Source organism: Xiphophorus couchianus, chromosome 23 (assembly GCF_001444195.1).
Source record: "Xiphophorus couchianus chromosome 23, X_couchianus-1.0, whole genome shotgun sequence".
Taxonomy (NCBI): Eukaryota; Metazoa; Chordata; class Actinopteri; order Cyprinodontiformes; family Poeciliidae; genus Xiphophorus; species Xiphophorus couchianus.
The window spans coordinates 16,190,967-16,205,885 of NC_040250.1; the positions used below are offsets into that span (position 1 = coordinate 16,190,967).

The 14,919-nt window shown below is 39.8% G+C and overlaps 1 protein-coding gene across 18 annotated transcripts in view; it reads right to left on the bottom strand.

Annotated features, from left to right (window-relative positions):
• Positions 1-14,919, bottom strand: part of LOC114138950 (protocadherin gamma-C5-like) — a 238,954-nt gene that overhangs the window by 133,319 nt on the left and 90,716 nt on the right. The window contains exon 1 of one of the 18 annotated variants that reach the window (XM_028008476.1): positions 11,525-14,058. The exons of 15 other annotated variants lie outside the window; for them this stretch is intronic. In XM_028008476.1, the coding sequence (XP_027864277.1) occupies positions 11,525-13,963 (2,439 nt within the window). In that variant the 5' untranslated portion in view covers positions 13,964-14,058. Of the gene's footprint in view, positions 1-319; positions 2,896-4,650; positions 7,252-11,524; positions 14,059-14,919 lie in introns of those variants that run through there. 2 more of the 18 variants (XM_028008475.1, XM_028008479.1) reach the window with 2 other exon arrangements.

A 14,919-nucleotide genomic window follows, 5' to 3' on the forward strand; every position in this document is an offset into this window, starting at 1 on the left:
CGAAATCAAGATGAAGTTTACGATACTGAGGAGGATCATGACGAGGATTAGTGACGGTGATATTATTATTATTATTATTATTATTATTATTACTATTATACAGTGTACAACATTGCATATAAATAACGCATAGCTTTACCTATAAGGTATTTAAGAACCGGTACTACACACTCAGAAAACATCAGAGTGAAAGAGGAGCTGTCCTTACTGTGGTGCTGAAAACATGTGCATTTTACTCATATGCAATTAACTACATGCAACATTTATTCATCGAGATAACATAAACGCTCATTAGTATGTAGTAATCTCAGCTGCTCACCTCTAGAGGAGAGTCGGGTTCATCCAGGATGCTCTTCTCATTCTGTATCCTCTGCATAGTCCCGGCAGAACTGGGATCCATCATCAGTATGTTTTGACTAGCAGCTCTTCCGAACTTAATGTCACTCTTTCTAGAGTCAGTCGTCCTGCACACCTCGTAATTGTACACGTGTGGCAGAGTTCCTGTTCCCAAAGTGTCTGAGTAACGAGGTGGATAATATGGAATCACAGGGAGGCTGGAGTGATACAGGATGCGAGACTGTCTCCATCTGTAGATCTTCACTGATATAATAACCACTAAACACGTGATGAAGAGGAAGGAAACCACAGCCAGAGCCAACACTAAGTAAAAAGTCAGGTTGTCATTATATTCCTTATCATGTGGAAATTCACTGAACTCCGACAACACTTCAGGGAAGCTGTCCGCCACCGCCACGTTAACAATGACTGTAGCTGAACGAGAGGGCTGCCCGTTGTCCTCCACTATGACAGTCAGTCTTTGTTTCACAGCATCTTTATCAGTCACCTGACGGATAGTTCTTATTTCTCCATTCTGTAAGCCCACTTCAAACAGCGCTCTGTCTGTGGCTTTCTGTAGTTTATAGGAGAGCCAGGCATTCTGTCCAGAGTCCACATCCACAGCCACCACTTTAGTCACCAGGTAGCCCACATCTGCTGAACGAGGAACCATTTCAGCCACCATGGAGCCACCAGTCTGGACTGGGTACAGAACCTGAGGTGGATTATCGTTCTGGTCCTGGATAAATAATGTCACAGTCGCGTTGCTGCTGAGTGGAGGAGAGCCTCCATCCTGTGCTTTGACAACAAAAACGATCTCTTTAATCTGTTCATAATCAAATGTGCCAATTGCCTGTACGACTCCAGTTTCTACATTTACGGAAACATATCTAGATACTGGAGAACCGCCAATATTCGTGTCCTCTAACATATAGGATATACGAGAATTTTGGTTCTCATCAGGATCTTTGGCTTTCAGCGTAATAAAAGGCAAACCCGGGGAGTTATTCTCTTTTATAAAGGCGCTATAAACAGTTTGTGAAAAAACTGGAGCGTTATCATTCACATCAGAAACTTTTAAATTAAACGCAATTTGGGCTGAGAGAGGAGGTATCCCACCATCTGTAGCAATAACACTGACGTTATATTCTGAAACTGTTTCTCGGTCTAATACAGAATCTGTTATTAGAGTGTAATATTTTCTTAGATTTGATTTCATTTTAAAAGGCGCATTCCCGTCACTTTTACAGCTCACCTGTCCATTATCACCGGAATCCAAGTCTTTTACATTAATGATACCAATAGTTGTTCCAGGAGGAGAATCCTCTGACACGGTATTAGTGAATGACATCACACTTATGACAGGGGCGTTATCATTTACATCAATCACTTCAATAATCACTTTACTGGAATCTGTCAATCCGCCCTGATCTTTTGCATCAATTCTTAGTTCGAACTTCTTTTCTTTTTCATAATCAATGTCACCATTTATGTAAATTATTCCAGTAATTTCATCCATCCGAAATAAATTATTTAGACCACTTTTGTGATCTGAAAAATGGTACGTGATGATACTGTTGGACCCGAAGTCTGCGTCGCTAGCATTAACAGTGGTGACGTAAGTGTCTTTAGGAGACATTTCCGTCACCACAGCTTTATACACAGACTGATTGAAAACAGGCGCATTATCGTTAGCGTCAAGAACAGCGACATTAATATTTACGGTGCCAGATCTCTGAGGTGTTCCTCCGTCCACAGCGATCAGTTTCAGCGACAGATTTGGGTTTGCTTCTCTGTCTAATGCTTTCTGAAGAACCATCTCTGCGTATTTCTTTCCGTCTGCATTTGAATGTTGCTTGAGAGCAAAGTGATCATTTTCACTCAGTAAATATTCTCTCAAACCGTTCACACCCACATCGGGGTCTTCTGAACGAGTTAATGAAAAACGCGCTCCAGTTGTAGCCGACTCGCTAATGTCAAAATTGATTTGATCGGTTTCAAAAATGGGCGAATGATCGTTTATATCTGTAATCTCGACCGTAATCTGATGCAGCTCCATAGGATTCTCTAAAATCATCTCAAAACTGAAACTGCACGGCGTTGTGTCGCCACAAAGCTGCTCTCGGTCGATTCTCTCCTTTACTGCTAAAATCCCTTTGTCCGCGTTCAGCTCGGTGTACTGGATGCTTTCTCCACTCACGATACGGGCCCGACCGGAACGCAGTCTTTTCAGATCCAAACCGAGGTCTTGTGCTACATTACCGATCAGTGAGCCTTTCTTCATTTCCTCTGGGATCGAATATCTGATATGTCCGGTAACAACCGGGCTGAGGTGACAAAGGAGAAAAAAATGAAATAATTTCTGTCCGAATCCATCACGCCATTTCACCCAACCCCTATGCCGTTTTCCACAAGCCATGGCAAAAGCCGAAACAAGCAAAAATAATAAACGATGTTGTAAAACGATAAAACGGTTTTTTTGTGTGTTAAAATAAAAAAAATAAAAAAATAGAGTTGTAGCTTTTTAATATCCCTTCCTATTTCTTCGTTGAAGTGTCTTTAATGCTGTGATTGTCCGCACAGATGAGGGGAACTGTAGGCTCTCCTCTCATTGGCCACAGTAACAAGGGGGGGGGGGGGGGGGATGTGATGTAACATTTTAGAAGACATGCATTGACCAACAGCGTCACTTAGAGTCCAGAATGAGCACCATGCGGATTAAAGTAGACATTCTTAAAGGTTAACATGGTCTATTACTTCTTTATTAATAATAAAGACAAAGACAATCACCTTCAAAAGAGCTTTTGATTAACTGAAAATGATACTGGTAAACATGTATCCTTTAAGTTTAACTTAGGATAAAAAGTTCCACTTTTTAAATAAACAAATGCACAAAAACAAAATGACTTAAGTTTTCATTGTTTCTGGATCATTGATATGTCGTGGAACTCCTCAAAAATTAAAACTCTTCAGTATATTGTTGAATTAATGTTCCACGTCATGCCTGCCTTAGACAATACAATCAAGAAAATAATGAGAGTTCTCATTTATATTAGAGGCATCCTCAAGTACTCTAAAATTAATTCACACACAAATGAATTGGATTATTGGACTGAATATTTTTATTTTTATTTTTTTTGCCAAAGACAAACTTTTCTTTTGTTGTTCCATGTTTTAATGAGTCATTTTATCAAGACAGATGAATTTCTTCAATACAACAAAATCACTAATGTTGGCAATTTTAGCATAAACTGAATCGCTAAATAAATTAAAAACAACTGCATCCAAATATATTTTACACCAAGTGCCCAAAACTCCCACAAGACAAATGCAAGAACAGAGGGAGCTCATCATTTTAATTTTCACTCATAAACCCTAGAGCGTAACAAAAACCTGTAATCTTGTGATGGGACTATTAAACCACAATTTGACCTTAATTATCAGGAAATTGACAAATAAAACGATTACAAAACATTTGTTTCTGCTCCGACCCTGATATTTAGCACACTGGGATCAGAAGGAGTGGGATTATGCAATTTTGCAATCACATAAGAATTTGGAAAAGGACTTGACTTTAAAGTACATCACCATAATACCTGATGTAATATTCTTACAGAATCTCTTCAGATATTCAGATAAAATGAATATCAAAGGCTGCTAAAAGTAATCCAAGAAAACCGTCACAGCCCTGCATCAATAGTAAATTATTACACCAGACAGTGTTCCTCTCTGAACACTAACAAATAAAGACTGCTTGTGCCAAAAAAAGCTTATTTATTTGCTAAGGAGATTCAGCAGGATTGGTTACTTCCTACCCTACCAACATCACTAAAAGATCTTTAGATGATAGCAAAGTAGTCGGAGCAGTCTTTCTAGGTAGGAAAAGAAGCCGTTGACACAATGAATCATGAGATGAACGTACACAAACTTAAAAAATGCGTCTTCTCCATGAAAGCTATGAACTGGTTGAGTTAAAAAACAAAAAAAGAAACAGAATGGAGCATCAGAGTTAATGGAATGAAATCAAACCTTCAAAATTGCACGATAACAATTACACAAAATTCCATATCACCTTTTCTACTTATATACATCAGTGATATATGCAGAGGCCTCCATCATGTATGTGTTTGAATCAAAATTGCATCAAAAGGATCTCAATGTGTTATACAAAATGAAGCAGTCTGTAGAAATGTCACTGTTATGATGGACAAAATAGAAATCTTAAAATTGGTTGAGTGTAAATACATGGATGTCATTTTGGCAGGAAGGGTTGATGAAGAAAAACTAAGGACAGAACCAACTAAAGTCACTAACCTCTAGAGGAGAATCAGGTTCATCCAGAATGCTCTTCTCATTCTTTATCCGCTGCATCGTCCCAATAGAAGTAGGGTCCATTAGCAAAACGTTCTGACTGCTAGTTGGGCCGAACTTAATGTCATTTTTTCTGGAGTCAGTCGTCCTACACGCCTCGTAATTGTACACGTGTGGCAGAGTTCCTGTTCCCATAGTATCAGAGTAACGAGGTGGATAATATGGAATCACAGGGAGGCTGGAGTGATACAGGATGCGAGACTGTCTCCATCTGTAGATCTTTACTGATATAATAACCACTAAACATGTGATGAAGAGGAAGGAAACCACAGCCAGAGCCAACACTAAGTAAAAAGTCAGGTTGTCATTGTATTCCTTATCGTGTGGAAAGTCACTGAACTCCGACAACACTTCAGGGAAGCTGTCCGCCACCGCCACGTTAACAATGAGTGTAGCTGAACGAGAGGGCTGCCCGTTGTCCTCCACTATGACAGTCAGTCTTTGTTTCACAGCATCTTTATCAGTCACCTGACGGATAGTTCTTATTTCTCCATTCTGTAAGCCCACTTCAAACAGCGCTCTGTCTGTGGCTTTCTGTAGTTTATAGGAGAGCCAGGCATTCTGTCCAGAGTCCACATCCACAGCCACCACTTTAGTCACCAGGTAGCCCACATCTGCTGAACGAGGAACCATTTCAGCCACCATGGAGCCACCAGTCTGGACTGGGTACAGAACCTGTGGGGGATTATCGTTCTGATCCTGGATGATCAGTTTCACAGTCACATTGCTGCTGAGAGGAGGAGAGCCTCCATCTTGTGCTTTAACGACAAAAACTAGCTCTTTAAGTTGTTCATAGTCAAATGAACGTGCCGCCAGTACGACTCCAGTCTCTGCATTTACAGAAACATATTCAGAAACTGATGATCCGGCAATATTTTTGCCTTCTAAAATATAGGAAATGCGAGCATTCTGATTCTCATCAGGATCGTTGGCTTTCAGAGTGAGGACATAAACACCTGGGGAGTTATTCTCTGTAATAAATGCATTATAAACTCTTTTTGGAAATACCGGAGCGTTGTCATTCACATCAGACACTTTAATATTAAATATTCGTTGAGCAGAAAGAGGTGGTGCTCCACTGTCCGTTGCAACAACAGTGATATTATATTCTGATACGGTCTCACGGTCTAAGACTGAATCTGTTGTTAAGGTGTAATAGTTTTTTAGATTAGACTTGATCTTAAAAGGAGCTGTCCCTTCAATTCTACAGCTCACCTGTCCGTTATCACCTGAATCCAGGTCTTTCACATTTATAATGCCAATTGTTGTTCCAGGAGGAGAATCCTCTGATACAGGACTGGTAAATGACATCACGCTTATGGCAGGAGCATTATCATTTACATCAACTACTTCAATTATCACCTTGCTTGTATCTGTAAGACCTCCTTGATCCTTTGCGTGTATCTGAAGCTCAAACTTCTTATCTTTTTCAAAATCAATAAACCCCGTAGTTAAAACGACGCCACTTTTCTCATCAATCTTAAATAAATCTCCAAGAGAGTTAGAAAGGTCTGAAAAATAATATGTCACGACACTATTTGATCCAACATCGGCGTCACTAGCATTGACAGTCGTAACGTAAGTGCTTTTTAGGGCATTTTCTGTCACTGTAGCTTTATATAAAGTCTGATTAAAAACAGGCGCATTATCGTTAGCATCAAGAACAACAACATCAATATTTACGGTACCAGATCTCTGAGGGGTTCCACCGTCCACAGCGATCAGCTTTAGAGAGAGGCTGGGGTTTGTCTCTCTGTCTAAAGGCTTCTGAAGCACCATCTCCGCGTATTTCTTTCCCTCTGCATTTGAATGTTGCTTCAGGACAAAATTATCATCATCATTCAAGATATATTCTTTCATGCCATTCACACCGACATCCAGGTCTTCTGCAGTTGCTAATGGAAAACGCGCACCCACAGAAGCAGTTTCGCTTATTTCAAAATGCATGCTATCTCTTTTGAACGTCGGAGAGTTATCGTTTATATCTGTAATCTCGACCGTAATCTGATGCAGCTCCATCGGATTCTCTAAAATCATCTCAAACGTGAAACTACACGGCGTTGTGTCACCACAAAGCTGCTCCCGGTCGATTCTCTCCTTTACTGCTAAAATCCCTTTGTCTGGCTTCAGCTCCACGTACTGGATGCTCTCTCCGCTGACAATGCGGGCCCGACCAGAACGGAGCCTTTTCAGATCCAAACCGAGGTCCTGCGCGACATTACCGATCAGTGAGCCTTTTTTCATCTCTTCTGGGATCGAATATCTCATATGTCCGGTAACAAAATGGCAGATGTCACAAAAGAACATAAGATGCAGCAATATTTGTCCGCAGCAAAAACGCCATTTTACCGATTCTGGGTACTGTTTGATTCCAGGCGACATAGCGAAGAAGAAAACAAAAAATGTTTCTTAAGCTGCTATCCACACACTTAAAATATCCAAAAGTACAACAGGGAAACGAGTTTCTTTTAGGTTTCTGTTCTTGTACCGTCGCCTGAATTTATAGAGAAATCTAGTCCTCCCCTTTCTCCTACACGCAACGAGAGTACGGTAGTGAAATGCGCGGTCATATATGAGGGGATATGTTTATTGAACAACAGCGTCGCTCAGAGTTCAGAGTCAGGAAACACAAAGAGAGCTTTAAAATTGCCTTAAAAGGACTGATTAAATTTCGTTGAATCAAAATAAAAGCAATGAAAATTTATTAATGTAAATCACCAATATAAAATGATGCGACTATGAGACGTAAACAGTGGCATCTAAATGCAATAAATCCATTTCGTTTTGAAATATATTATTACATCTAAAATAATCTAAGATATAAGTTTTGATACCCGTTAAAAATTTGCCAGTTCAGTGGTTGGAACATATATGTATCTACTGCAATATAATTCAAATAAGAAAGGAGAAACGACCAAAACACATTGAAAATAGAAACGCTAAATAGAAGAGTTGAATAAAAGCGTTGATAAAACGAGAAAAAAAAAATCAAAAATAATTTAAACATCAATAACTTAAAACACCTGCAAACCAAGTATCACTAATCAAAGACCGATACACATTTGGAGAGGTTTCTATTCCAAACTAGTGGTTGAGCAACTAAAGTTTCTCTCCAAGGTGCTGAAATAGGTTATTACTGCATTTGTGTTATTACATTGACAGGAAGTAGAAGTGAAATACAAAGTAAAGTTATGAATAATATTACATTATAAATCTCACCTCTAAAGGAGAGTCAGGTTCATCCAATATGTTCTTCTCACTTTGTATCCGCTGCATCATTCCTGTAGAACTGGGATCCATTATCAACACGTTTTGACTTCCACCTCGGTCGAACTTAGTATAACTCTTTCTGGAGTCAGTCGTCCTGCAAACCTCGTAATTATACACGTGTGGCAGAGTTCCTGTTCCCAAAGTGTCAGAGTAACGAGGTGGATAATATGGAATCACAGGGAGGCTGGAGTGATACAGGATGCGAGACTGTCTCCATCTGTAGATCTTCACTGATATAATAACCACTAAACACGTGATGAAGAGGAAGGAAACCACAGCCAGAGCCAACACTAAGTAAAAAGTCAGGTTGTCATTGTATTCCTTATCGTGTGGAAATTCACTGAACTCCGACAACACTTCAGGGAAGCTGTCCGCCACCGCCACGTTAACAATGAGTGTAGCTGAACGAGAGGGCTGCCCGTTGTCCTCCACTATGACAGTCAGTCTTTGTTTCACAGCATCTTTATCAGTCACCTGACGGATAGTTCTTATTTCTCCATTCTGTAAGCCCACTTCAAACAGCGCTCTGTCTGTGGCTTTCTGTAGTTTATAGGAGAGCCAGGCATTCTGTCCAGAGTCCACATCCACAGCCACCACTTTAGTCACCAGGTAGCCCACATCTGCTGAACGAGGAACCATTTCAGCCACTATGGAGCCACCAGTCTGGACTGGGTACAAAACCTGAGGTGGATTATCGTTCTGGTCCTGGATGATCAGTTTCACAGTCACATTGCTGCTGAGAGGAGGAGAGCCTCCATCTTGTGCTTTAACGACAAAAACTAGCTCTTTAAGTTGTTCATAGTCAAATGAACGCGCCGCCAGTACGACTCCAGTTTCTACATTCACAGAAACATATTCAGAAACTGATGATCCGGCAATATTTTTGCCTTCTAAAATATAGGAAATGCGAGCATTCTGACTCTCATCAGGATCGTTGGCTTTCAGAGTGAGGACAGAAACACCTGGAGAGTTATTCTCTGTAATAAATGCGCTGTAAACACTCTTTGAAAACAATGGAGCGTTGTCATTCACATCAGACACTTTAATATTAAATATTCTTTTAGCCGAAAGTGGAGGTGTTCCGTTATCCGTTGCAACAACAGTGATATTATATTCTGATACGGTCTCACGGTCTAAGACTGAATCTGTTGTTAAGGTGTAATAGTTTCTAAGATTAGACTTGATCTTAAAAGGAGCTGTCCCTTCAATTCTACAGCTCACCTGTCCGTTATCACCTGAATCCAGGTCTTTCACATTTATTATGCCAATTGTTGTTCCAGGAGGAGAATCCTCTGATATGTGACTGGTGAATGACGTCACGCTCAATGCAGGGGCGTTGTCATTTATATCTGCTATTTCAATTATCACTTTACTGGAGTCTGTCAACCCCCACTGATCCTTAGCATCAATTCTAAGTTCATACTTTTTGTCCTTTTCATAATCTATATCACCTTTTACGGAAATTACTCCTGTTTTTTCATCAACCGAAAATAAATCACCAAGAGCACTGTCGAGGTCTGAAAAATAATATGTCACAATTGCGTTTGAACCAAAATCTGCGTCGCTAGCATTAACAGTGGTGACGTAAGTGTCTTTAGGAGACATTTCCGTCACCACAGCTTTATACACAGACTGATTGAAAACAGGCGCATTATCGTTAACATCAAGAACAGCAATATTAATATTTACGGTGCCAGATCTCTGAGGTGTTCCTCCGTCCACAGCGATCAGTTTCAGCGACAGATTTGGGTTTGCTTCTCTGTCTAATCCTTTCTGGAGAACCATCTCTGCGTATTTCTTTCCCTCTGCATTTGAATGTTGCTTAAGAATGAAATTATCGTTCTCGCTCAAGAAATAATCTCTTAGTCCGTTCATACCAACATCCAGGTCTTCTGCGCTTATCAAAGAGAAACGAGCACCGGTGGCAGCAATTTCGCTTATTTCAAAATGCATGCTATCTCTTTTGAACGTCGGAGAGTTATCGTTTATATCTGTAATCTCTACCGTAATCTGATGCAACTCCATAGGATTCTCTAAAATCATTTCAAAAGTGAAACTACACGGCGTTGTGTCACCACAAAGCTGCTCCCGGTCGATTCTCTCCTTTACTGCTAAAATCCCTTTGTCTGGCTTCAGCTCCGCGTACTGGATGCTCTCTCCGCTGACAATGCGGGCCCGACCAGAACGGAGCCTTTTCAGATCCAAACTAAGGTCCTGTGCAATATTACCGATCGGTGAGCCTTTTTTCATCTCTTCTGGGATCGAATATCTGATGTGTCCAGTCACAAAATGACAAATATAACAAAGAAAAATCAAATTGAAAAAATTCTGTCCGACGCAATAACGCCATTTTATCCATCCGTTTCTGAGCGGTATTATACGAACCATGGTTAGAAAAAAAAAACATAGACAAGAATTATATGTTTTCTATCAATCCAAATACTACTCTTCACAGAAAAAAATATATGTTACGGCAGGCAAACGTAATCCTTAAATTTCCTTCGTATGTCTAACTAGAAATGTCTTTTTTCCCTCACAACAGCTCCGATGAAGTAAAGCGGCTCCTCTCTCCATAGGCCACACAATGAAGGGAGGAGATGTCTGGAAATGCAACTCCGTGTGTTATGTTGATCAACAGCGTCCCTTAGAGTACAAACCATGTGATACAAATGGAGGTTTGCAATGAGAAAGAAATGAGATACGTTCACTCTTTGATATTATAACCGGTCATCAAAATATAATGAAAATAATGTTTTTCCTGAAATCAATTCCCTAGTGTCAAATGAAAACCTCTGTCTTATATGAAACAAATAAGAGTTCCAGTGAAGCATTTCATATTAGGATTAACATTTTCGGAAAAAGACAACTTTCTTTCTCAAATACGAGCTTTTCACATTGTCAATTAGCGTCTTCGCATATTCTGATTGCATTAGAAGTTGTACTTAACGTTAACATCTTTATTCAACTCTAACGGCAAAAAAAACCCAAAACAAAGCAAAAAAAAAAAAAAAAAATCAATCTCAGAGAATCTCTCTCTCTGTCTGTGTATCTTCTTACAGGACATAATATTAACTGAACAAATTACTGAAGGTTATAGTAATTACTTGAATAATAAGTAGCTGGTTGATGTGAAATTAAATTTTTAGAGATCACGGGCTGTGTAAACTATTACAAAAATGCCATAATAGAAACATTAAACATCTACTGCATAAAGTTAAACATTTTTCACAGGGCTTTATTCCTTACACATACCAGCAATTAAACAGAAAAGCCTCAAATATGACTAACCTACAAAAAGAACTGCTGAAAATTATAGAGTTCTCAATTCAAATTCAAAACATTTAACTAAAAAAGGACTAACAAGGGAATAAATACTTAAGCCTACATTGAAATTCACTTTGTCAAAGCAGTGACAGTAAACGCAAAGTATTTGAGGGATTCAGATTTAGTAGCTGTCCGTGGTGCTAGAAAAGACGCTACCCTTCTACAAAAATGACGCTTTATTATATAGAAGCACAAGTTTGAGAAGATTCACTTTCTAACTCACCTCCAAAGGGGAGTCGGGTTCATCCAGTATGTTCTTCTCACTCTGTATCCGCTGCATCGTCCCAGAAGAAAAGGGATCCATTATCAACACGTTTTGACTTCCACCTCGGTCGAACTTAATGTCACTCTTTCTGGAGTCAGTCGTCCTGCACACCTCATAATTATACACATGTGGCAGAGTTCCTGTTCCCAAAGTGTCTGAGTAACGAGGTGGATAATATGGAATCACAGGGAGGCTGGAGTGATACAGGATGCGAGACTGTCTCCATCTGTAGATCTTCACTGATATAATCACCACTAAACACGTGATGAAGAGGAAGGAAACCACAGCCAGAGCCAACACTAAGTAAAAAGTCAGGTTGTCATTGTATTCCTTATCGTGTGGAAAGTCACTGAACTCCGACAACACTTCAGGGAAGCTGTCCGCCACCGCCACGTTAACAATGACTGTAGCTGAACGAGAGGGCTGCCCGTTGTCCTCCACTATGACAGTCAGTCTTTGTTTCACGGCATCTTTATCAGTCACCTGACGGATAGTTCTTATTTCTCCATTCTGTAAGCCCACTTCAAACAGCGCTCTGTCTGTGGCTTTCTGTAGTTTATAGGAGAGCCAGGCATTCTGTCCAGAGTCCACATCCACAGCCACCACTTTAGTCACCAGGTAGCCCACATCCGCTGAACGAGGAACCATTTCAGCCACCATGGAGCCACCAGTCTGGACTGGATAAAGAACCTGAGGGGGATTATCGTTCTGGTCCTGGATGATCAGTTTCACAGTCACATTGCTGCTGAGAGGAGGAGAGCCTCCATCTTGTGCTTTAACGACGAAAACAAGCTCTTTAAGTTGTTCATAGTCAAATGAACGCGCCGCCAGTACGACTCCAGTTTCTACATTCACAGAAACATATTCAGAAACTGACGATCCGGCAATATTTTTGCCTTCTAAAATATAGGAAATGCGAGCATTCTGACTCTCATCAGGATCGTTGGCTTTCAGAGTGAGGACAGAAACACCTGGAGAGTTATTCTCTGTAATAAATGCGTTGTAAACACTCTTTGAAAACAATGGAGCGTTGTCATTCACATCAGACACTTTAATATTAAATATTCTTTTAGCCGAAAGTGGAGGTGTTCCGTTATCTGTTGCAACAACAGTGATATTATATTCTGATACGGTCTCACGGTCTAAGACTGAATCTGTTGTTAAGGTGTAATAGTTTCTAAGATTAGACTTGATCTTAAAAGGAGCTGTCCCTTCAATTCTACAGCTCACCTGTCCGTTATCACCTGAATCCAGGTCTTTCACATTTATTATGCCAATTGTTGTTCCAGGAGGAGAATCCTCTGATATGTGACTGGTGAATGACGTCACGCTCAATGCAGGGGCGTTGTCATTTATATCTGCTATTTCAATTATCACTTTACTGGAGTCTGTCAACCCCCCTTGATCCTTCGCATCAATTCTAAGTTCATACTTTTTGTCCTTTTCATAATCTATATCACCTTTTACGGAAATTACTCCTGTTTTTTCATCAACCGAAAATAAATCACCAAGAGCACTGTCGAGGTCTGAAAAATAATATGTCACAATTGCGTTTGAACCAAAATCTGCGTCGCTAGCATTAACAGTGGTGACGTAAGTGTCTTTAGGAGACATTTCCGTCACCACAGCTTTATACACAGACTGATTGAAAACAGGCGCATTATCGTTAACATCAAGAACAGCAATATTAATATTTACGGTGCCAGATCTCTGAGGTGTTCCTCCGTCCACAGCGATCAGTTTCAGCGACAGATTTGGGTTTGCTTCTCTGTCTAATCCTTTCTGGAGAACCATCTCTGCGTATTTCTTTCCCTCTGCGTTTGAATGTTGCTTAAGAATGAAATTATCGTTCTCGCTCAAGAAATAATCTCTTAGTCCGTTCATACCAACATCCAGGTCTTCTGCGCTTATCAAAGAGAAACGAGCACCGGTGGCAGCAGTTTCGCTTATTTCAAAATGCATGCTATCTCTTTTGAACGTCGGAGAGTTATCGTTTATATCTGTAATCTCTACCGTAATCTGATGCAGCTCCATAGGATTCTCTAAAATCATTTCAAAAGTGAAACTACACGGCGTTGTGTCACCACAAAGCTGCTCCCGGTCGATTCTCTCCTTTACTGCTAAAATCCCTTTGTCTGGCTTCAGCTCCGCGTACTGGATGCTCTCTCCGCTGACAATGCGGGCCCGACCAGAACGGAGCCTTTTCAGATCCAAACTAAGGTCCTGTGCAATATTACCGATCGGTGAGCCTTTTTTCATCTCTTCTGGGATCGAATATCTGATGTGTCCAGTCACAAAATGACAAATATAACAAAGAAAAATAAAATTGAAAAAATTCTGTCCGACGCAATAACGCCATTTTATCCATCCGTTTCTGAGCGGTATTATACGAACCATGGTTAGAAAAAAAAGAAAAAAAAAAGGAATTATATGTTTTCTATTAATTAAAAATACCACTCTTCCCAGAAAAAATATTATACCACTTTAAGTAAACATAATCCTTCCTAATTTTCCTTCGTATGTAGCAATGTCTTTTTTCCCTCACAACAGCTCCGATGAAGTAAAGCGTCTCCTCTCTCCATAGGCCACACAATGAAGGGAGGAGATGTCTGGAAATGCAACGTCGTGTGTTATGTTGATCAACAGCGTCCCTTAGAGTACAAACTATGTGATACAAATGGAGGTTTGCAATGAGAAAGGAATGAGATACGTTCACTCTTTGATATTATAACCGGTCATCAAAATATAATCAAAAGCATGTTTTTACTCAAATCAGTCCGTTAGTAGCGTAAAATGAAAGCCTCTGTCTTATAGGAAACAAATCAGATTCCATAGTGGAGCATTTATATTAACAGTACGATTAACATTTTCGGTAAAGCAAACGTCAGTATCCCTTTTCTGATCTGAGTCTTACATGTTTTCAATTAGCGTCTTCAGACACAGCGATTGCATGAAGAGGGAGCCTACAGTTTTACTTCTCTAATGTTTTTATTTAGCTAAAATACAAAAAAAACAAAAAAACAATAGACCTCTTTTTCTCTCTTTTGCGCCCTCTCTGTCTAATCAATAGTATTTAAAGATCATGGAATGTCTGAAGTATCACACAAAAACCACAGCAGAGACATTAAACTTCTGCAGCTTAAAGTCAAGAAATGTTCACAGGGCTTTATTCCTCACAACTACCAGCAGTTATAAAGTCAAGCCTGAAATATGACCAACTTACGCAAAGAACTGCTGAAAAACTCTATTCATTCATCATTTCAAATTAAAATCACTTACCTTAGATATAGACTGACAACAAAATAAATACTTAAGTCTATAATGCAATTCACTTTCTCGAAGCAGAAAAGTGA